Source organism: Cervus canadensis, chromosome 1 (genome assembly GCF_019320065.1).
Source record: "Cervus canadensis isolate Bull #8, Minnesota chromosome 1, ASM1932006v1, whole genome shotgun sequence".
NCBI lineage: Eukaryota > Metazoa > Chordata > Mammalia > Artiodactyla > Cervidae > Cervus > Cervus canadensis.
The window spans coordinates 75,815,823-75,838,526 of record NC_057386.1 but is presented as its reverse complement, the minus strand read 5'-3'; the positions used below and the strand labels follow the sequence as shown (position 1 = coordinate 75,838,526).

General features: G+C 37.7%; 1 protein-coding gene across 1 annotated transcript in view; it reads right to left on the bottom strand.

Annotated features, from left to right (window-relative positions):
* The window catches only part of MGAT4D (MGAT4 family member D), a 48,407-nt gene that overhangs the window by 7,062 nt on the left and 18,641 nt on the right, over positions 1-22,704 (bottom strand). Inside the window, exons 3-8 of the mRNA XM_043485846.1 lie at positions 20,847-20,984; positions 15,053-15,186; positions 11,738-11,784; positions 4,771-4,884; positions 2,988-3,063; positions 1,575-1,689 (exon numbers count right to left, since the gene is read on the bottom strand). Coding sequence (XP_043341781.1) covers positions 1,575-1,689; positions 2,988-3,063; positions 4,771-4,884; positions 11,738-11,784; positions 15,053-15,186; positions 20,847-20,984 — 624 coding nt within the window. The remainder of the gene's footprint in view (positions 1-1,574; positions 1,690-2,987; positions 3,064-4,770; positions 4,885-11,737; positions 11,785-15,052; positions 15,187-20,846; positions 20,985-22,704) is intronic.

Genomic DNA, 22,704 nt, shown 5'->3' with positions numbered 1-22,704 from the left:
AGAAAATGAAGCCTTTATAGATTTAAGCTTAAATAAGAATTCAGTATCATATATACAGTGTTTCTTGTGAATACTCTCTATCCTTCTACTACCTGACTTTTCTGAGAAAGACAAAAAGAATTTAAAATTCTCAAAGTAATAAACCAACAAAATTATCTCTCCAAGCTTTCAGCGGGTATTACTGTCACCTACAATTTTTCTTTTTATTGCAACCAAAGCTGAGGAAAAAAAAAAACCTTTCAGAGTTTTAAAATTGGAATCCACACCACTTTACAGAAAGTTTGAGGGGGAAACTGGTCAGTATATGAAGTAGTAGATATAGAAGAATAGATGGAGTTTACTAGCAATCAGAGAAACGCTTTATTCTCCTCCCCATGGCAAACAAAAATTTTAACGGATAAAATCAAACGTTATGAAGTATATGGGGAAGCAGGAACTCAGATGCACTGCATATGAGAGTATACTACACAGTCAACCTGCAAAGCAGTCTGGCAGTACTTTTGAGATCTGGCTATGTTTACCCAGTGATCCCATCCCAGGACACATATATATCACTCCATTTCTTTGTGGCAGCAGACAGCTAGAAGCAGTCAAGGTCCACCACTCTGGGAATGGACAAGTCAAATAGATTATTATGTAGCACATATGCAACGGTAAGGAAAATGAACATAAAGCATCATATAGACAGCTATAAAATCTAGTTTTGTGGACAAAAACATAAGGAACAGAAATATGTTTATCAAATCACCATTTATGTAAATTTTAAACAAGTACAAACACAATGAACACCAAATCTTTTGCATGGTATCTGGTATTTATATGTATCTTCTGGATGAAATACATTGAGTGCAAACCTATCATGAGAGTGGGTGGAAGTAGCGGGGGGTGGGGGGCTTTAAACAGAAGAATAAAAAAAGGTCTCCTGCTTGTAAACAAAGATGAAATGCAATATGAAGCAAGTTAGGTAACTTGGCCTCCTGCAGTGAGGGTTAAATAAAAGAAAACAGGATAGAAGGATGGAAAGAAAAAATGGAGGGAAGCAAAAGGAAAGTCTATAAATGAATTATAAAAACAATACATTATGGGCACAATTTTAGGAACTTTTCTGTGCTGGGTATAATTCCTATGTTTTTACATTTTTTAAGCATGTTAGTTTCAGCATACTAGAAATTGAAAGGCCTTCAGAGTACAATAGTCCTGTTAAAATTCCTTCCTCTATAACTTTAATTTTTTGAGTTTCAATATTTTTCTATGTAATATAGAAGTACATCTTAGTCACTGTGCTAATATGTGCCAGACTCAGACCTAGCATTTATAAGTAGTATCTGCCTTATGTTTTTATAACATGTGAATATATGTCAATCTGCTTATTTATACTGTTTATCTATAAAAACCTTGGTTTAAAAACACATTTTCTGAAATTCAGGTCCTCGAATCTAATTTTTCTGCTAAACTAATAGTATCTTTCTAGAAATTATGCCATTCCTTTCCATTGAGTAACAATCTCTTTGATAAGTTCTTAAAAACTTTTGTACTGAAAATGTTGACCCCACAAAAATAGATCCACTGCTTACCTATAAATCCAAGAACTGAAAACTCAATATAAAGCCAATTATTTGAAGTGATGTTATGTACAAAATCTGTGATTTTTGTAAGATACATCTTGTTAGCTATGATATCATCTTCCAGCTTAAAAAAAAAAAAAAAAAGGTGTTAGTACCTTTGATGCTTCCCCGGAACAAATTAGCTTGAAAATTGAAAATACAATAGGAAAAAAACCACATTTTTATGATGTAGTAGATTGATTTCTTAGCTCAATTCATGTTGAGGTTATTTCCTGTTAGTCAATTTTCATTTTCTAATTCTGAGACCAGAGATTATCAGTTTCTTTCCTAAATACTAATAAGTAACATTCAATCTAAATCCTCTTCAGAAGAGTCTATCCATCTGGGTTCATTTTCACACTCACAACTATTTAGTTTCTTGGTTAGGACTAACTGGCTTTATGCTTAGTTGATAAGTGCCACGTTCTGGTGCCAAATATTGTGCTTGGCAAAGAGGTGACAAAAGGGAGCTGGCACTCTCGGCCCCACCTAGCTGGTTAGAAGTATGGTGCCAATAAGCCTAGAAATAGATCTCCATGAGGAGGTGGGGTGGAAAGGAAATTAGAATTTCCTTTTTAAGTTTAATGTGTATTATGTGGAATCTATAGATGAAGAGGGGTTCCTAAATGATTTGGGAAGATGCGCAAGTCCTCAGGCACAATACCAGGGCACAAAATAGAATCCTGTTCTTCCCAAAGGGGATGAGTACATTGGCTGCATCTTGTGTTTCTATTACATTGCCTCTAACTGGGAATTGAAAGGGATTTTGGTTTTTTACTGTAAAAAGAGAAGATCTGGCTTCAGGCCTTTCTCAAACTCCCTCTATTCTCAGTGACAATCTGCAGACTCCTGTCGCACCTGTGCACTCCCTCATGTGTGGTCTATACTCACTGCTGGAAATGCAGTATTATTACTTAACACCATGCAGGAATTTAGGAGGTACAAACTATACATAGTTGGTTTATTTCACAAACACATAAGACACTGTAGAGCTGTGTTACTCATAAAATGGGGCAACACAGAACAGCAATGATAACTGTACATATATAGTGTTTAACATAAGCGCCCAAAATATGTGTGCTTAATCTAATATACTTGTGAGTAGAAAAAATGGAAGTAATATAATTTATTTTCTTGCTAATTTGAGATTTTTTTTTTCCGTTTGCTTCATGTAATTATAATTTCCTCTATTAACAGTGACCCAGAAAGAAGACTGACACAGAACCAATTTTAAGCTTCCTTTTGGTGTTTTAATATAATGGATAATTTCCACTTTTTAAGTACAAAGTCAAGTGGAGGGCTACAATAAGGAAGAAGTAACTGAAGGAGAGAAGGAGGATATAATACTTCCACTTTCAATTATGTATCTAAATAAGGTCTTACCTGTAAATAATACATAGCTTTGGGCTGGGCATACAGCATCAAAAAACAAAAATCTAATACTTGTTTGATTCTCCAACTAGAGATAAATAATAAAATTTGTTAACATTTTTCATTTTATTTAATTTTTATTTATAAGCATATATTAGTAATTAAAAACAAACTTCTTTTACACTTTACTCACAGAAAGTACTCTCTACATTAAGTGAAACTGAATATCTTGTACTAAAGTTATACTAAAAGGTTTTCCAACTTTATTCAGTGGACAGTGTCTGCCATTGCTAAACCAGGATAAGCATAATCTACTTATTTTATGTTTTGGTTAGTCAAATTACCATTTATATAATAAAGTTAATATTCTTCCTGATCTTAGGTCTTGTTTAAATAAAAGTATAAAGAACCATTACACTAATTTAATACTAAACCAGATACTAGGCTGGGCTTCCCTAGTCGCTCAGTGGTCAAGAATCTGCCTGCCAGCACAGGAGACTCAGGTTCAATCCCCGGGTCAAGAAGATCCCCGTGGAGGAGGAAATGGCAAAACACTCCAGTATTCTTGCCAGGAAAATCCCATGGACAGAGGACCCTCGTGGGCTACAGTCCATGGGGTTGCAAAGAGTCGGACACGACTTAGCAACTGAACAACAACAACAGATACTAGGCCAGGTCCTGAAGCTCCAGAGAGCAATACACCGCGTGGTTCTTGCCCTTCTGGGTCTCATAATCTAGCAGGAAAAAGAGAAAAATCATAAACTGAGAGCCATTAGACAGGTACTACATAAAGATATGGACAATGATGACTTATAATAAGATGGGGAGGGCGGAGCAGAAGGAAGAAGAACATTCAGTGTAGAGGAGCAGTACTGCAAAGGCATGGATGTGTGAAGGAGCAATCCACCTCTGAGAACACTGTGAGCTGATGGAAAGAAGTCAAGGATAGTGAGATCAGCAGGGGCCTGCTCATGAAGGGTCTTTCATGACATGCAGGAAACTATATATCTCATATGAAAAAGGATTCTTCTGGCTAGAAGATGGAGAATGAACTGGAGGCAAGACTAGGCCAGGATTAAGGGAAGCCAATAAATCTCCAATGGTCTGAACTAAGCTCAAGGCAGAGGACTGGGGATGAGAGGGATAATGTAGAGAGAGAATCTAAAAATGAAATGATGATGGAGTCATAAAGGACAGAAGGAAAACAAGGATCTAGAATGTCTCCCAGCTTTAGGACTCTAAAAATTAGAGTAAAATGTGGGTCATTAAAAGCAAAACAAAATCTCTAAAAGATATCTAGATTTGGACTTACCATTTATTACTTAAAAAAAGAACCCAGTGCCAATAAGCTTCCTGGACAAGACTTTTTTCTGAATCTTAATGTCTTTTGCTCTTGAGTTTTGAGGAACCAAATTATTATACTTCTTGTAATACATACCACATTTATAATCAAACAATAGCAATCCTTTGTATGTGTATAGAGCTTTTTATTTTTTAGAATTCTTTCATAAACACGACTGTATTTTATTTTTACAATGCCTTTCCCATATACGTAATGTGGATTTTATTATACACACTAGAAAGTTGGGAAAGTTAAGGAAAAAAGGCTAAATTACCTGCCTCAGATGATCAGCAAATAGGAAAGCTGGGAGTGTTAATAGAATCTAGGTGCCAGCCAACAGAAGCTGGCTCCAGCACACCACTGTGCATCAAATATTAACTACTACATGCTAAGTCTAACATTTTATCAGATGAAGCCAGTTATTTAAGGATACCACTTTTCAATATATCATACCTCTCTAATTTTTCTGAGTCGTCAGTTGATCCGGCGGCATGTGATATGTTTGGATAAAAATAAGCAGGTATTGAAATGACTTCTAAGGATCCAGATGTCACCTGCCTTTTGAATCTATAAACAGAAGTAGAGGCGTATAATTGAATTTGATTTACCAAAATCATACAATTAAAAAGAAGTTCCTTATGTATATCCATACAGTATTTTGATCTGAATAACTTCATGATGTATCTGATAATGACATCATACTTTTTAACTAATACTTTTTAAGCCAAAATATTTCTTTTCTAAGTCAGTGACACATGTAAAAAATTACAATATACAATATAAAATTAATTTCCTCTTATAAAAATTATAAGTACTTTGACTTTTTCAAGTTTTCAATCAGATATGCACTCTAACAGATGCAAGTTAATTGACTAGTTAGCACAATATAGTAACTGCAAAAAAGCAAGAACATTAGAAGATTTAAATGCATACTTTTAGTTTAATAAGAGTCCTACCAAATAACAATGTGGCTCCTGAAATCAGACTGTCATAGAAAGGATTAAGTGTGACTCTTGTCCACAATTCTTTGGAGGAGTATTTTTTAGTCTCTTTATTTTTAAAAGTTAACATTTATAGACCAACAAGGACATCATTAAAATGCATAAAATACTGCTCACAAAAACTGTACTATAAATCTTGTACCATCAAGGTAAAATAATGAGAGACCAGGTAGAGCATTTTAAATGGTTTTCCATAAGAGAAAAATAATGTGATTTTAAATGAGATTTAAATCTAGGCATGGCATTATTTATTAAAATGGAAGCAGAACAGAGTTTATATACATGATTTGAATTAGGTGCAAAATAGGCAGTCCTCGCTTTGAATTTCAGTTACATTTTAATTAAATAATGTCTGTTTTCCCCAAAACTTTTCAAATGTGAGTCTTCATGGAATATTAGCTGAATAACTGTATAAAGTACAAACTTCACTTCCCAACTCCTCAGTGCATAAATCACTACATAAGTAACAGATGCACATCATCTCGTCACTTCTCTCCAAGTCTGCTGGTAACTGGTCACCATGCATCTGCTTTTCAGGTCACTGATAGCCGGCAAAACATGCAATTGTGTTGCCTCCTGGTCTCCTAGTAATAAACAAACCCACATGACACCGAACAAAATAACCAAAAGAGGGGACTGGCTAATGAAAGTACAGACAGTGATAATGCTGAAACTTTCTCTGGATGCAACTAAACGGCCACAGACCCTGGGAATGTTGACACCTTCGCTCTCCAGAGACCCGGGGTGTGCAGCACAACTGCGAAGTGAAGGTGAACTTGCCTGACATAAATGAGGAAGATGCTTGTAGCGGAAAGGATATCCCGTAGGATATGATGCTGGCAAAAAACTTCACGTTAAAGGAACACTCAGAGATGTTTCACGACATTGAAAATATAAATGATAAAACGTAGGTGCCTGATCCAAACTCAGGAGTATGACAATTTGCCAAGGCATAAAAAAATGTTCACTCTCAATTTTAAGTTATAGGACAGGAAAAAGGCAAACAATGCTTAAACTACTCTTAATAAATTTTCTAAGTGAAATACTTTATTCTCAATGATTTCCATGTTTTATTTATTGATTTTTTAATTGAAGTACAGTTGGTTTACAATATTATATTAGTTTCAGGTGTACAACACAGTGATTCAACATTTTTATAGATTATACTCCATTTAAAATTATTACAAAATAATGGCTATATTTCCCTGTGCTGTACAACATTTCCTTGTTGCTTTTTTATACACAGCTGTTCGTGGCTGCATCTCACTCCTCCCCTGTCCTTTCCCCACTCTATCTGTGCATCTGTCTGTTTTGTTATGTGCACGTTTATTTTTTGGATTCCACATATAAGTGGTAACAGGCTATTGTCTTTCTCTGACTTATTTCACTAAGTGTAATACTCCCTAATCCATCCATGTTGTTGCAAATGGCAGAATGTCTTTCTTTTTTATGGCTGAGTAGTATTCCATTTGTTGTGGTGTTGGGCTCAGTCTTGTCCGACTCTTTGTGACCCCATGGACTGTAGCTCAATCAGCCTCCTCTGTCGACGGGATTTTCCAGGCAAGAATACTGGAGTGGGTGGCCATTTCCCACTCCAGAGAGATCTTCCCAACCCAGGGATCAAAGCTTCATCTCCTGCCATTGGCAGGTGGATTCTTTACCCCTGAGCTACCTGGGAAGCCCAGTATTCCATGATATACATATATCTCACATCTTCCTTATCCATTCATCTCTTGATGAGCACTTAGGCTACTTCCATATCTTGGCTATTACAAACAAAGCTATGAACACGGGGATGCATGTTTCTCTTCTAACTAGTCTTTCCGTTTTCTTCAGATACGTACCCAGCAGTAGAATTGCTGGATCTTACACAGCAGTTCTACTTTTAGTTTTGGGGGGACTCTCCATAGTTAGTGGCTGCATGAATTTACATTCCCACCAACAGTGCACAAGCATTTCCTTTTCTCTACATCCTTCACCAGTATTTATTATTTGTAGACTTTTTGATGATAGCCATTTTGACAGTCATGAGGTGATATCTCATTGTGATTTTTGATTTGCATTTCCCTGATGTTAGTGATGTTTAGCATTTTTCATGTCTCCACATTTTAAATTACAGTGTACTAGATGAATATTAGTTTTACTATATTTTTCATTTTTCTATACATTTATAGCTGTCAGAGAGTATTAAACATTTTGACCAATGTTTAATGGTCATGAAACAATTGCTTGCAATTATGTAATCATATCCACAGGAAATGTTTGTAAACCTGTGTATTCTTTTTAGCTGATTCTGTCAAGAATCGCTAATAAGGATATCAAACTAGTATGGATTAATGCCATTTCAGGTAATGTGTCTTCTCTGAACAGTGGTTTATCATTCAGAGTAAAGCAACTGGTAGGATAGCATGGGATATGAGGGCATTTTCAGGATTTGCGTATAACACAACTTTTTTCCTAAGAAATCTTCTTTGGGGAAAACTACACATCCATGATGTTTTATTCAATCTTGCTCAACTCAGTCTCCTTTTACACACATCAGCTATTTCAAGCCTTCCATACTGTTCTCAAGTTTATAGGCTGCCAATTAACTCCTTATTCTGAACATATGATCTTTACCTCTCTCACAGAGAAGAGAGAGAGCTACCTTTAAGGAGGGGACTGTTTCATTTCACCTTCCTTGTCCAAACTAGTTTTGTCTTACTCTTTCACCCATTCTGATCTTTTTTTTCACTTAGTCCTGCCTATATCTCCATGTGTACCTTGCATCCAGTCCCCCACAGTCCTTGCTCTATCAGCTTCCTCCCTCTTCACCTGAGCACAAAGAAAAACCCTCAAGTTGCTCCCATCTCAGAACTCCCCAAACATGTCTCCCTCGAGCTAGTTTTAACTTTTCTCCCCGTCAGTTAAGCTCATTTAGAAGAGACTAATTTTGGACTCTGTGGGAGAAGGCGAGGGTGGGATGTTTCGAGAGAACAGCATCGAAACATGTATATTATCTAGGGTGAAACAGATCACCAGCCCAGGCTGGATGCATGAGACAAGCGCTCCGGGCTGGTGCACTGGGAAGACCCAGAGGAATCAGGTGGGGAGGGAGGTGGAAGGGGGGATCGGGATGGGGAATACATGTAAATCCATGGCTGATTCATGTCAATGTATGACAAAAACCACTACAATATTATAAAGTAATTAGCCTCCAACTAATAAAAATAAATGAAAAAAATAAAAATAAAAAAAATAAAAACCAACCAAACAAAAAAAATATCACCTGAGTTTAAGAAAAAAGTAACACCAGGGAGCAATATAAAAAACTTCTTATTTTTGAGAGCCGTATTATTTATACCCTCAAAACTCCACAATAAAGAAAAACCTCAGTTGTAAAAAAAAAAAAAAAAGAAGAGACTTGTTTTTGAAAATTTTACTATGAAAATCACACAAAATATGCAAATCCCAAATCACCTGATTTAACAACCATTAATTTTTTAACTTGTTCATCTATGCAGTCCACATTCTTTGCTTAAGAATTTTAGATTCTTAGATATCGTAGATATCTAATCATAGATATCATATTTTACCCTTAAATTCTTCAGTGTGAAATTGTAAAAGGAAATTTATATTTATGTAACGACATGATAGGATCACATCTCACAAAACTAAGAGTAATTATTTAACATCACATAATACTCAGTGGATATTCACAAATCCCTAGTAGTTTAAGTACAGGGTCTAAAGGTGGGGGGTGGAGATAAGATGTTCAAGTGAGTATCCACTTAAGATCCTCTCATTGTAATTGGTTATCTGTTATTTCTCTTTTAAGCTTATTATCTAGACCAGTCACTATAGTTTTTCTTTCTTTCTTTTCCCCCATGCAACTGCCATTTTGAAGGAAGTGGGTCAGCTGTCCTAAAGAAGGTCCCACATCCTAGGGGTTTGCTCCAGATTACTTTCTCCTCTCACTGTGTATACTCTGAACTGGAGCTTAGCTCTAAAGGTGTGATTAAATTTGATGAGATAAGATGTATATTTTAAGGCAGGACAAAAAAATTTAAGCATAAAATTCTTTGTCCCAACCCTCTCTCCCAGTGTACCATGCGCCTCTGCATTCCACACACATTAACCAGACCCCTTCAAAGATGGGAGTGCCAGCTAATCCATAAAGATCCTTTTTCTTCCCCCTTTATTCTGGCATAAATTTCTTAGAAGATTAGTATCCTTTCTCAACTCTGTAAGGGTTCGTAGTGACTTACTGCTCACTTTGTATGTGCTTACCTGGACTATGTATCTTTGGGGAACTTTAGGTAGACCAGCACTCTGTCGTTTTGATGTATGATCCTCTGTCTCAAAAATGTAACTGACTTCTACCAGGGGGAAGAAACAGTCCTCAGAGCTTCTGACAGAATGTCTCCAAAGTTTTAATCCTAATTTGGCTCTACTAAAATTCTCTTTTTCCTTAACTTGTTAATTAAATTTTCATTGACAGATTCAAGGTCGTTTCGTTTTGTTTTGTTTTGAGGTTGGTGACCAGGTACACCCTACAGTTATTTCTTGGTGCATTTCCTCTGCATCATAACAGAAGGCACAAACGTCTGACTCTCTAACTTGCAGTGACATGGCCCCCGATTAGAGGGTCAGGAAGGGGAACTTGATCCCTTCCCGCTATTAATAATTATCCATCTGTTCTCAGCCCCCATTTCCCCACTTCCACAGTGCCAGATATTGTAGGGTGGGGGGGTCTGCAAGCCACCATTCCGAGACCCCTTATCTGCTCCTTCCAGGTAGCCCCATGGGAGGCAGGAAGGAAGAGACTGGAAGGCAGTAGGAGGGCATTGTCCACATGGCTGGTTTCTGGAGAAGTCTCCAGCAGCGGCCTGGAGCGGTCTGGAGAAGTCTCGGCAGGGCCTGGAGCGCGGCGACCTGGCAGCACCGGCAGGAGCAACAGGGCTGTGTCCCAGCATCGAGCACAGCGCAGCGGCCGTGCACGCAGCCTCAGACCTCGGGGCACAACCCCCTCTTCCTTTACGATTCTCCTGTCTCCTTTCTCCTTCTTTTTCTTCTCTCAGCTCTTGTGAACTTTTCTGGCTAATTTTATAATTTTATTTTTTATATTTATTTATTCGGCTGCACTGGGTCTTGGTCATGTCAGGGCATGTAGGATCTATTAACAGTTCCCTGAACAGGGATTGAACCTGGACCCCTGCATTGGGATCAAGGAGTCTTAGCCACTGGACCACCAGGGGAGTTCCTTGGCCAATTTTTTTTGTATTAAATTGTCTCTATTTCCTCTCTCTGAACCACCAAGAGTTTCCCATTTGGCTGCTGACTGATACACCTTCCCTGAAAGCTTCCCCTCCACCTGTCAGTCACTTCATGATATGCCTGAATCGATTATGTTTCAAAATGGCAAGCTGCCAATTCTATTCATTCCACAGTCACTGACTGGAATTCTTTTAACTAGAATAAGTTGGCTTCATCCGCTAGAGCTATTTGGTGAGGGGAAAACAAAAAAAGCAAAGCATTGCTGGCTGAAACAAGCATGTCTGTTAGCCAGATTCAGCTTGAAGGCAACCCTAGCTTGTAGCACAAATAGCACACAGCCCTAGCACTGATCATAAGGCTTTTCATGACCTCATCATGACCTGCCTTGTCTCCCATCAGTCTTTCCTCCTTAATTCCAAACATCTACTACATTCAGGAAACATCAGTCCTTAGAGTCCCTCCCCCACATACTCCCTCTTTGGCCCTTCTGCCTTCCCAAGCAATTCTATCTGCCAGGCATTCTCTCCTTCTGTCTGCCCGAAACACGTCTAATTACACTTGCAGGCAGTCCGATTATTAAGTTCTCATGAAAGCCCTTCTTGGCTGAACCCAGAGTTAAACGCTTCCTACTCAGTGTGTTCTCACACTGCCTTTCCCATTCCACCAGCTTCCTTGCTGGGACTTACTTTTTTTTCTCACCAGTTGTATGGCCCACTTAAGCATAAGGATTTGGAAGGCTGGGTCCATTCCACAGCATCTTGCTTGATAAAAAATTTCATTTCGATTCATCAGAACGTGCTTTAATCTCCTGAGCTGCATGCAGCAGGAGATTCTAAGCAGAAGCTGGGAAAGTAACCTCATACAGTAAGGAACACAAGAATGCTTTAAAAATAATCCAGCAGGCTTCTCTCGGAGGCCATGGATTTAATGAAGAATAGATACTATAAAAATAATATCATGACAAATATGGACTTTAATAGGTAGATGATGTACAGAATTGGGGGGAAATTATAAGCTACATTTCATCACAGCATTGATAGAGCTACATGATATTTTTTCTGCACAGTTACACTCATTAAATAGAATAAGACACTAATAAAAACATGTAATTGGACAGAAAAATGAAAGAACAGTTATTTTTAAATTTATCACACAGTACTTACTTTTTTGTAATCATGTCAACCACGGATTTTACATAATTTTCGTTACTCTAAAAATGAGAGAAATATTTTACTAAAATGAAGAAGCATACCTCATTGTTCTACTAATACATGTAAATCTAGTTTATGTGTGGAATGTTACTATGTCTTAATATTTCTACTGTTTCTACTTTCTATGAAAGAATTTAAAATATTCATGCATCTAAAAGATCTGACTGGAATACTGAAAACACTTTATTCTCCCTTTGTCATAATACGAAATATCACTACACATTATTTACAATTAGAAATTAGTACACAAAAACTTATGTATCTAAAACAGTTTCGTCCTAAAAATGGGATGGCTTATTTCAAAGAACTGCCCTTTTTTGAAAGTGTCTTCATTTTATGAGTATTGTACTACAAGGAGCTTTCTTCAAAAGTACACCACATTTTTCGAGACAGTATTTGTTGGCTTGATTCCCAAATTTCCTTCCATCAGCAAACTGTGTGTATCTACTCTGCTATGTTAGGTGACACATTCATTTGTAAGTAGCTTTCGATGGCTTATACTTTCAGGTAATTTTTTTTTACATAACCTATGGCATTTATAACATGTAGCCTCAGGGCCCACAAGCATTCCCAACACAAAATTTTGAGAATATTTGAATACTTATAGTTCTACTACTGTCAAATCCGAGTAGTCTGAAAGGCAACTTTGAATGTATATAGTTAAGACTGCTTGTTTAAAATGCTCAGCCATGATACAGGCCACTCTATTATAGTACTTCAGTTTCTTAAGATAGCCAAAAATGGAATCACCAGCTACTTTTTTTCCCATTTATTTTTATTAGTTGGAGGCTAATTACTTTACAATATTGTAGTGGTTTTTGTCATACATTGACATGAATCAGCCATGGATTTACATGTATTCCCTGTCCTGATCCCCCCTCCCACATCCCTCTCTCACCAGCTATTTCTTAACCACTGAAACACATGTTAAACATACTACTAAAGTTATACCTCTTAAGCATTTTATATTCCATTTTAAAATTTGTCCCCCAATATTTTATTATTGGTCTAAACATTTTAGGCAGATGTGCCAACAGTAAAGAAATAAAGATTGTAATATGTAACACACGGTAATGTGATAAAACATTTTGGAGATTATGTAAATGCTTCCAATATTAAAAAATTAAACTTGGACAGAATGATTATTTAATCTTTTGTTTCTATGTTCCTATTAATTCTTCTTCTGCTTGTTTTGAGTTTTTCTGCATTCTAAGACATGTTTTTCATAGAAAATTCAAACAACAGAGAAAAAAATTTAAAGGACAGCAGAGATCCCTTTAACTCCCAATATCCATGCCCATCAGCAGATGAATGGATAAGGAAGCTGTGGTACATATACACTATGGAATATTACTCAGCCATTAAAAAGAATTCATTTGAATCAGTTCTAATGAGATGGATGAAACTAGAGCCCATTATACAGAGTGAAGTAAGCCAGAAAGATAAAGAACATTACAGCATACTAACACATATATATGGAATTTAGAAAGATGGTAATGATAACCCAATATGCAAAACAGAAAAAGAGACACAGATGTACAGAACAGACTTTTAGACTCTGTGGGAGAAGGTGAGGATGGGATTTTTTTCAGAGAGAACAGCACTGAAACAAGTATACTATCAAGGGTGAAACAGATCACCAGCCCAGGTTGGATGCATGAGACAAGTGCTCAGGGCTGGTGCACTGGGAAGACCCAGAGGGATCGGGTGGAGAGGGAGGCAGGAGAGGGGATCAGGATGGGGAATACATGTAAATCCATGGCTGATTCATGTCAATGTATGGCAAAAACCACTACAATATTGTAAAGTAATTAGCCTCCAACTAATAAAAATAAATGGAAAGAAAAAAACTCCCAATATTCAGAGATAACCATTATTAATATTTTGAAGATCATCATTCTGAGGTTTGTTCATTGTCTTTTTTTTATGTATTCTATCCTCTATTTTTCCTTGCTTCCTTTCTTCTATCACAGTTTCTACAGATAATATAATGTCAAACATGATACTTTACAACTTTTTTCAGTCAACAATATGATACGGACATCTTCTATATTACTGAATATGGATATTCATTCTTTCAATGGTTACAAATTATTGCAACATAGACAAAAGTACATACCCTCTCACTGATACCTATTTTGATTGTATCTAATATGCTGTATTATAAAACAACAGTGCACTGAAAATCTTTGAAATTGTCACTTACTGAACACTTGCTATGTGACATACATCACTGTAAATACTCCCCCAATACTAGCTAATTTAATGGCCAAAACATCCATATACTGTAGGCAATATCATCACTATTTCACAAACAAGGAGAGTGAAGCATGGAGAAGTTAAGTAACTTGTTCACGTTCACAAGGCAGGAAGTGGAGCAGCTGGCATCTGAACCTTGACAATCTAGATCCAGGCTCTGTTCTCAATCATATTGGCACATTTTGTACTACATTATGTACGACAAACATACTGTCACTGTCTACTGTCACATTTTTATTATTTTGAAATTCTTGCTTGCTTATCTCTTTAGGATAACTCCCAAGACTTGAGATTTCTGATTCAAAGGATAGACACATTTAAAATCTGCTATCTTCTGCCAAACTCCCCTCTGAAACACCTTTTATGGTGTTAATATTTATACCACACTTTACAATTTTACATGGCATTAGAGGCAAGACAGAAAACTGTGGGCCACTAGAGAGATGCAGATTTGAACCTGCTCTATTAAGTGCTGGGAAAACTATTTACTTTAAGATCCAGGTTTTTCATCTGGATACCTACTTTACAGGGAATGCAATGCAGGTTATAAATAATGTATATAAAAATTGTCTACAATCCTTCAGACATAGAAAGGAGTCCCTCAATTAATCATAGTTACTGTGACTTAATACAAATTATCTCTTGATTCATATACCAACCTTTTCTTGGGCTGGACAGGTTTTATTACTATAGCACCCATTTAAATGTCCTGTTTTTAAATATAATTTCTGTACCTTATAGTATACAGGGCTCCTGGTAACATATTTAACAATATAATCATATTTATCCACATAGAACTGTTTTATTCCCCTTAAACTGATGGTGGTATCAAACAAGTATTAAATACATTGTTATTCAAAAAAGGCATCTAGCAGATGCTTTTTAAAATTTAAGATAAAATTCAACACGATGCAGTGATTACCACAGAGGAAATTACCACTGTGATTACCACAGTGTTTAGAGACTATTGGTCAGGAGTGAGGGGACCTATTCATTTTTCATACATACATCTGCGATAGAGACAATCACCACAGAGTCCTTCTCTTCTGGAAGAGTCATCCTGGAGAGGAGAGAGGTCAGTGTTTGCTTCAGGTAACTATAATTTCCTCTGTTGACAGTGGAAATACCCAGGGCAAAGGTAACTGCAGGCACAGGAATATGGTATCATTTCAAAGCACAGAGAAAAACATAATTTAGCATTAATATGTATGCTTATTACTATGTTTTCGTTAGTTGTGTGGTCATCAAAAAAGTATTTGAAACTCTATTGCAAAAATAATCCAAACTGCTGTTAAGTCTTATCACATATTTTCTTTTTGAGGAAATTCCAATTTGCAGAGGATCGTTAGCAAACGCATTAAATAGACTCTATGATGCTCTCATGTGAAGAGTTTCAATGTACTGAAAAATAAAACTAGCCATTCTCCATTTATTACAGCTTTCATCTAACTGGGTACAAAACATCATACACTGGCTGATTTTCTATTCTTCTTCCAAAGGAGATGCTGGAACCTGAAATAGGAAAAATACTTTGAAATATTTTCACCTGTGAAAAAATTGTATGAAGTAATTTCTAAATGACTGATGGAATCTATCAGGCATGAATCCATGCCTTTAAGTGACTTTTATTGCATATTAATGACTGAAGCATTAGGAGAACAGATCCCATGTTATTCCAATACACGTTAATATTCTATCAGCAAAGTCTACCCAAACTCAATCTTCACTGTACCAGTGCTCAGCTATTTGAGTTGGGTTAAGATATACAGTCAGTCAGTTCAGTCGCTCAGTCGTGTCTGACTCTTTGATCCCCCATGGACTGCAGCACGCCAGGCTTCCCTGTCCATCACCAACTCCCGAAGCCTACTCAAACTCATGTCCATCGTGTTGGTGGTGCCATCCAACCATCTCATCCTCTGTCATCCCCTTCTCCCGCCTTCAATCTTTCCCAGCATCAGGGTCTTTTCCAATGAGTTGGTTCTTTGCATCAGGTGGCCAAAGTATTGGAGTTTCAGCTTCAACATCAGTCCTTCCAATGAACATTCAGGACTGATTTCCTTTAGGATGGACTGGTTGAATTTCCTTGCAGTCCAAGGGACTCTCAAGAGTCTTCTCCCAACACCACAGTTCAAAAGCATTAATTCTTCGGTGCTCAGCTTTCTTTATAGTCCAACTCTCACATCCATACATGATCACTGGAAAAATAATAGCTTTGACTAGATGAACCTTTGTTGGCAAGGTAATATCTCTGCTTTTTAATATGCTGTCTAGGTTGAGCATAGCTTTTCTTCCAAGGAGAAAGTGTCTTCTAATTTCATGGCTGCAATCACCATCTGCAGTGATTTTGGAGTCCAAAAAAATAAAGTCAACCACTGTTTCCACTGTTTCCCCATCTATTTGCCATTAAGTGATAGGACCAGATGCCATGATCTTAGTTTTCTGAATGTTGAGTTTTAAGCCAACTTTTCCACTCTCCTCTTTCACTTTCATCAAGAGGCTCTTTAGTTCTTCTTTACTTTCTGCCATAAAGGTGGTGTCATCTGCATATCTGAGGTTATTGATATTTCTCCTGGCGATCTTGATTCCAGCTTGTGCTTCATCCAGCCCAGGATTTTGCATGATGTACTCTGAATATAAATTAAATAAGCAGGGTGACAATATACAGCCCTGATGTACTCCTTTCCTGATTTGGAACCAGTCTGTTTTTCCATGTCCAGTTCTAACTGTTGCTTCTTGACCTGCATACAGATTTCTCAGGAGGCAGGTCAGGTGGTTTGGTATTCCCATCTCTTGACGAATTTTCCACAGTTTATTGTGATCCACACAGTCAAAGGCTTTGGCATAGTCAATAAAGCAAAAGTAGATGTTTTTCTACCCTGTCCTGCCTTAATTTCCACACCTTTATAATGGAGATAAGTACTTCGAGAATGGCTCAGTGAGGAACTCAGAAAAATCCTCTCTCTAAAAAGCAATAATGAAACTGTAAAACAAAGTTGTCAAAACCATCAGAGCCCTGGTATACAAAACACTGAGAGGTGTTTACTTAAGAAAAATTATTGAACTTCAGTGACAGCAGTAAGAATCAGGATTTCCCTGATTACTATCGTGTTTGAACATATTTTCATATGTTTATTGACCTTTGGATATTCTTCTGTGAAATCCCTGTTCAAGATTTGTCCATTTCTTTATTAACTTGTCTGTGTTTTCCTTACTGATTGACTGATGCTCTTTATAGATTCTGAATATGAACCCTTCGTCAGTTATGTGTATTACACATACCATCTTCCATCACGGATTTCCTAAAATTAAGAAAAGACGCTCTTAACTTTAGCATTGTGCAATTTATCAATCATTTCCTTTATGGCCAGTGCTTTTTGATTCCTGCTGAGAAATGTTTGCTTATCTTCAAGTCCATAAAGATGTTTTCCAGATAATCTTCTAGCTGATTTATTATCTGTCTGTTATATTTAGATCTACAATCCACCTGGAATTGATTATTATGAATGGTGTAAAGCAGGAGTCAAGTTTCAAATTTTGGGATCTACTCTCGGAAGCAATTTCTTGAATGGCTTCCCATGTCTTAGGATAAGGAATACATTTACAAAAGTCTGCAAGACCCTTAGTGACCCAGTCCCAACCTACCTCTTCTGTTTCAACTACCCTCTCTCGAAACCAGTCTTCCTTGGTGTCGTTGAGCTTCCCAGACTGATCATTCAGTCCTCTTTCCTCTCCAGGCATCTGCACGCGCAATTCCTTGGTGCCCAGAACACTCTTTTTCAGGCACCTGTGCTAGTTCTACTCACTCTTTCTAAGTGGATTCTGACCTCGTCTCTCATACAACTTGTCCTTTTTGTTGCTACCCATGTGTCTTCCTACCTAGACTGCAAGCTGAGTGAGGGTAGACTCTGCTTGTTTTGTTCACCGTTATTATGAATCTAGCATTAACATAACGACTGCCACATAATAATGTCCAAAAATCTGGGGTGGATAAACACAGCCAAACTCCTCTATTATGTGGCCTCCATTTCATGTTTTACTGCCAATAGTCACCAGCCCTAATTGCGCACACAAACCACATCTTTTTTCCAAGTCCTCTTGCTGTTAGACCTCTCACATTCTTTCTTCTCCTTTTCTGCTATCCACCATCTGCCTTTTCTCTACTTGTATGCATGCATGTGTGCCAAATTGCTTCAGTTGTGTCCAACTCTTTGCGACCCTATGGACTGTAGTCCACCAGGCTCCTCTGTCCATGGGATTCTCCAAGCAAGAATATTAGAGTGGGTTGCCATGCCCTCCTCCAGGGGTTCTTCCCACCCCATGGATCGAACCCATGCAGGAGAACCTGCATCTCCTGCATTGGCGGGCAGATTCTTTATCACTAGCACCACCTGGGAAGCCCTTTTCCTTACTCATCCCATTGCAATTCTTTACCCTTTATGTCTCACTTTAGATGTCACCTCCTCCAGAAAGCCTTCCCTAATTCCCCAAGTACAGATTAGCCTTCCTTAAATCCCCAAGTAGATTTGGCTCTACCCTTGTATATCCTTGTCAGAGCACTGATTAATTTCTATTGTAATTGTTTCCTCATTTGTCTCTAAGAGGATAAGTTCCGCGTCTGTTCACCACTATCTCACTAGAGCCTAGTAAGTGTTTGGTGCTGGGCAGAAGCTTGTTAAAGGAGGAAACGTGGAAGCCTTCACAAAGAAGTTCACAAAGAGGTTGTCAGTTAAGCTGAAAAGTCATATTGGATAAGAGATATGACAAGTTAGTTGTGGGTTGACAGAGGTGATATGTTCCTTATAGGCAATTATCAACTGATCACTTGTAGGGAATGTCTGGGGTTGCTGCAAAAAAAAAGGAAGCGGCAGAAAATGAGATTTGAAAGATATAAACTACTGTGCATATACCATATCAAGGAGTTAATGTCACTCTATATGCACTGAGCATCTACTGAAGGATTTTAAGGAACAGTTGTGCATGATGAGTCATGCACTTAAGTATGTACCTCTGAGCAAAGTATTAGGAATGAACTGACTTTGGCAATACTAAAGCCAAGAGAAAAATGACAAGTCTATTTCAATAGACCGGGCAAGAAAAGAAGGCTGAATGAAAAGTAGTTACAGAGGGGCTATAGAGTAGAAATTATCTGAGATATATCAGAATAGAGAAGATACAAGCCTGATGACAGGTTCCCCAGGAGGCCATGCTATAGACTTCAGCACTCTTGCAAATGTTTTATGTCATCTTTAAGGTAACTAAAGTCTCCCTTTAAATTACTTCTGGTGATGAAGGTTTATATGCAAACCTCTCCTCTCAAGAACCTAGGAAATCCTAGGTCAATATATACAGCACTGATTATATATCAATATAATCAAACCTGATCAATATATTCAGCTCTGGTTGGAAAGAAGGAAATAGTTGGGGGATTAGACAATTATTCAGGATTTAATACAGCACTGATAACTGGTTTATTTCAACACCCCGAGCTCCCACACAAAGAATTCCATTGCTCTTCCCAGTTACCAACCTCTCTCTCCCCTTCCTTTCACTCTGTATCATGGGCTTTGGTTTATCTTTTCTGACACGTATCCAAGGCTGGGCTTCTCTTTGGTATCCAGTATCTTAGAGTTACTGGGGACTGATTTCATCTTTTCTATGTCTTTCAACTCCTCCTCTTTCTGTATAATGTAGTCTTGTCTGGTGTGCACTCTCTCATACATTCACGCATGTGTATGTACATATTTATAGGCCACAATTAAAATACTTCTAGGAAGGAATATGATGCAGGTGAAGACCTCTACAAGTGTGATCTCAGAGAGTTCCATCATCTCTCTAGGCCTCAGGTAAGAAATAAAGATAATCACAGCCCCTACTTCATTGGATTGTGAGAATGAAATGAGATAATGAAAGAAAACATCAAACTTGGTATATGGGACACAGAATTCAGTAGATGGAAAACAATGTCACCTGGCTTCTCCATCCCAACACAACAGGTTTGTTAGAGGCATGTGACATAGACCAACACTGTTTATTCCCAAGGAACTGCCAAGAGCAGAGGTCAGCTCACTTTCTCTACTGAAGGGCCAGACAGTACAATTTTCAGCTCTTGGGCTGTATCATCTCTGCTGAAGCTACTTATCTCTGTTACTGCAGCACAAAAGCAGTCAGAGACAACAAGTGAACAACAAGCATGACTACGGTCCAATATGGCTTCTTAAAGATAGGCAAATCTGGCCTGCAGGCTCTGGTTTGCTGACCTCTGACCTGGAATGACTCACTCATTGGAATGAACGTGGTTGGTGGGAATGGCAGGTGTTCTGAGACTTAACCTAATATCCCTGCTTCCAATGCAAATACTTTTTCTCTTCTCCTATATCTGGTGAAATTGAACTCATTCTTCAAGGCTTAACTCAAGCATTACCTCTTCTGTAAGGCTTTTGTTGACTTTGCTCCTCAGAAAGATGAGGCAACAGGAAGACAACCAGATAAGAAATAGATTTATCAAAACCAAAGGAGGAAAGAGTTGCCAAGCACGTAAAAGATGCTTAATGATGTCTGGCTTATAGTGACTTATTTCCAAAGCATCTTCATTAAACTTGGATTTAAATTCAAGTCTCCAAATATTTATTGAATGATTTTTTTCTACAAGACAATACATTGATTTCCAGTAATACAAATGAATGCCAGATAGGCTGGAGGTCTGTCTGAATATCATATGAGTTGATTACATTTTAAAATTTAAAAGGATGTTTCCAATGATCAAAATGTCTGTATTTGATCTTCCAATGCTAAGTTTTCTTACCGCCTGTTTTCTCTCTGCCCATGATTACATCAGGATAAATTCTGTCTACTTTCCTTAGATGAGGGAAAAAGAACTTTAAGACTTCAAATGCATCAAACACTGTTTCATTCGTATCTGAGGTATTCACTTTCTTCTCAACTGAAAAAGAGAAAAGATAAGGTTTTTGAGTTCACAACTATAGGGATTCTTCTCTTTCCAGTACAATTTTTTAACATAGTAGTTAATAAGTTAATTCACGATTAATTTAGTATTCAATATATAGGATACATACTATTAACTATGAATTAACAACATTGTAAAGCTATAAAATATAGCTCAAAGATTATTGATTCATGTTTATTTTGAAGTGAAAGTGTTAGTGGCTCAGTCATGTCTGACTCTTTGTGACTCCTCTATCCATGGATTTCTCCAGGCAAGAATACTGGCGTGGGTAGCCAACGCCTTCTCCAGGGGATCTTCCCAACCCAGAGATCAAACTCAGGTCTCCTGCATTACAGGCAGATTCTTTACCATCTGAGCCACCAGGGAAGCCCATTTATTTTCAAGGTATTTAATGTAAATCTAACACTATGAGTGACACAACCAGAGGCTAACAGAACAGACGGTTCCAAACAAAGGAAGTAGAACCGAAACATGCTCTAGCTGGCCTGCTCTACCACTTTAACATCACATCATTAAAGCTTGTATTTTTATAACTTTGTTTTCTAGCCTCTCAACATTTAATGACTCCACTCATTCAAATTTGCCCCAATAATTCTGAAAAAGAAGAACAAAGTTGAAGGACGTACACTACCCAATTTAATTCATAATACATAATACAGTAATCAAGGCCGTGGAGCACTACAGAACAGACACACAGGCCTACAGAACAACAGAGATACAGACATAGAGCCACACAAATATGGTCAACTGATTTTTGAAGACAATGCAAAGGTAACTGCAGAAAGAAAAACCTTTTCGACCTATGGTTCTAAAACACTTAGGCATTCACATGAAAAAGACTGAACCTTGCATTTCTCTAATAATGAGTGATGCTGAGCATCTCCTCATGTGCTTCTTGGACAGCGGTACCTCTCCTCTGGAGAGCTGTCTATTTGGTCTTCCACCCATGTGTCAAACAGATACCTAGTGGGAAGCTGTGGTATAGCACAGGAAGCTCAGCTGGGAGCTCTGTGATGACCTCAGTGGGTGGAAGGAGGGGAGGGAGAGAGGTCCAGGGGGAAAGGGATACATGTATACATGTAGCTGATACATTTCATTATACAACTGAAACTAACACAACTTTGTAAAGCAATTATACTCCAATAAACTGTGGTGTTCGAATGTGGTGCTGGAGAAGACTCTTGAAAGTCCCTTGGACTGCAAGGAGATCTAACCAGTCCATCCTAAAAGAGATCAGTCCTGAATATTCATTGGAAGGACTGATGTTGAAGCTGAAACTCCAATACTTTGGCCACCTGATGGGAAGAACTGACTTGTTGGAAAAGACCCTGATGCTGGGAAAGATGGAAGGCGGGAGGAGAAGGGGACAACAGAGGATGAGATAGTTGGATGGCATCACCGAATCGATGGACATTAGTTTGAGTAAGCTCCAGGAGTTGGTGATGGGCAGGGAGGCCTGGCGTGCTGCAGTCCATGGGGTCACAAAGAGTCGGACACGACTGAGCGAATGAACTGAATAAAAACTGAACTTTTACCTATACTTCATACCATTTATAGAAATAAACTCAAAAGTTTCATAGACCTAAATGTAAATCCTAAAATGTTAAATTTTTTAAAAACCTAAAAAGAAAATCTTTATGACCCTGAGCTAGATAAAGAGTTCTTAGATACAACATCAAAGGCATAATATATAAAA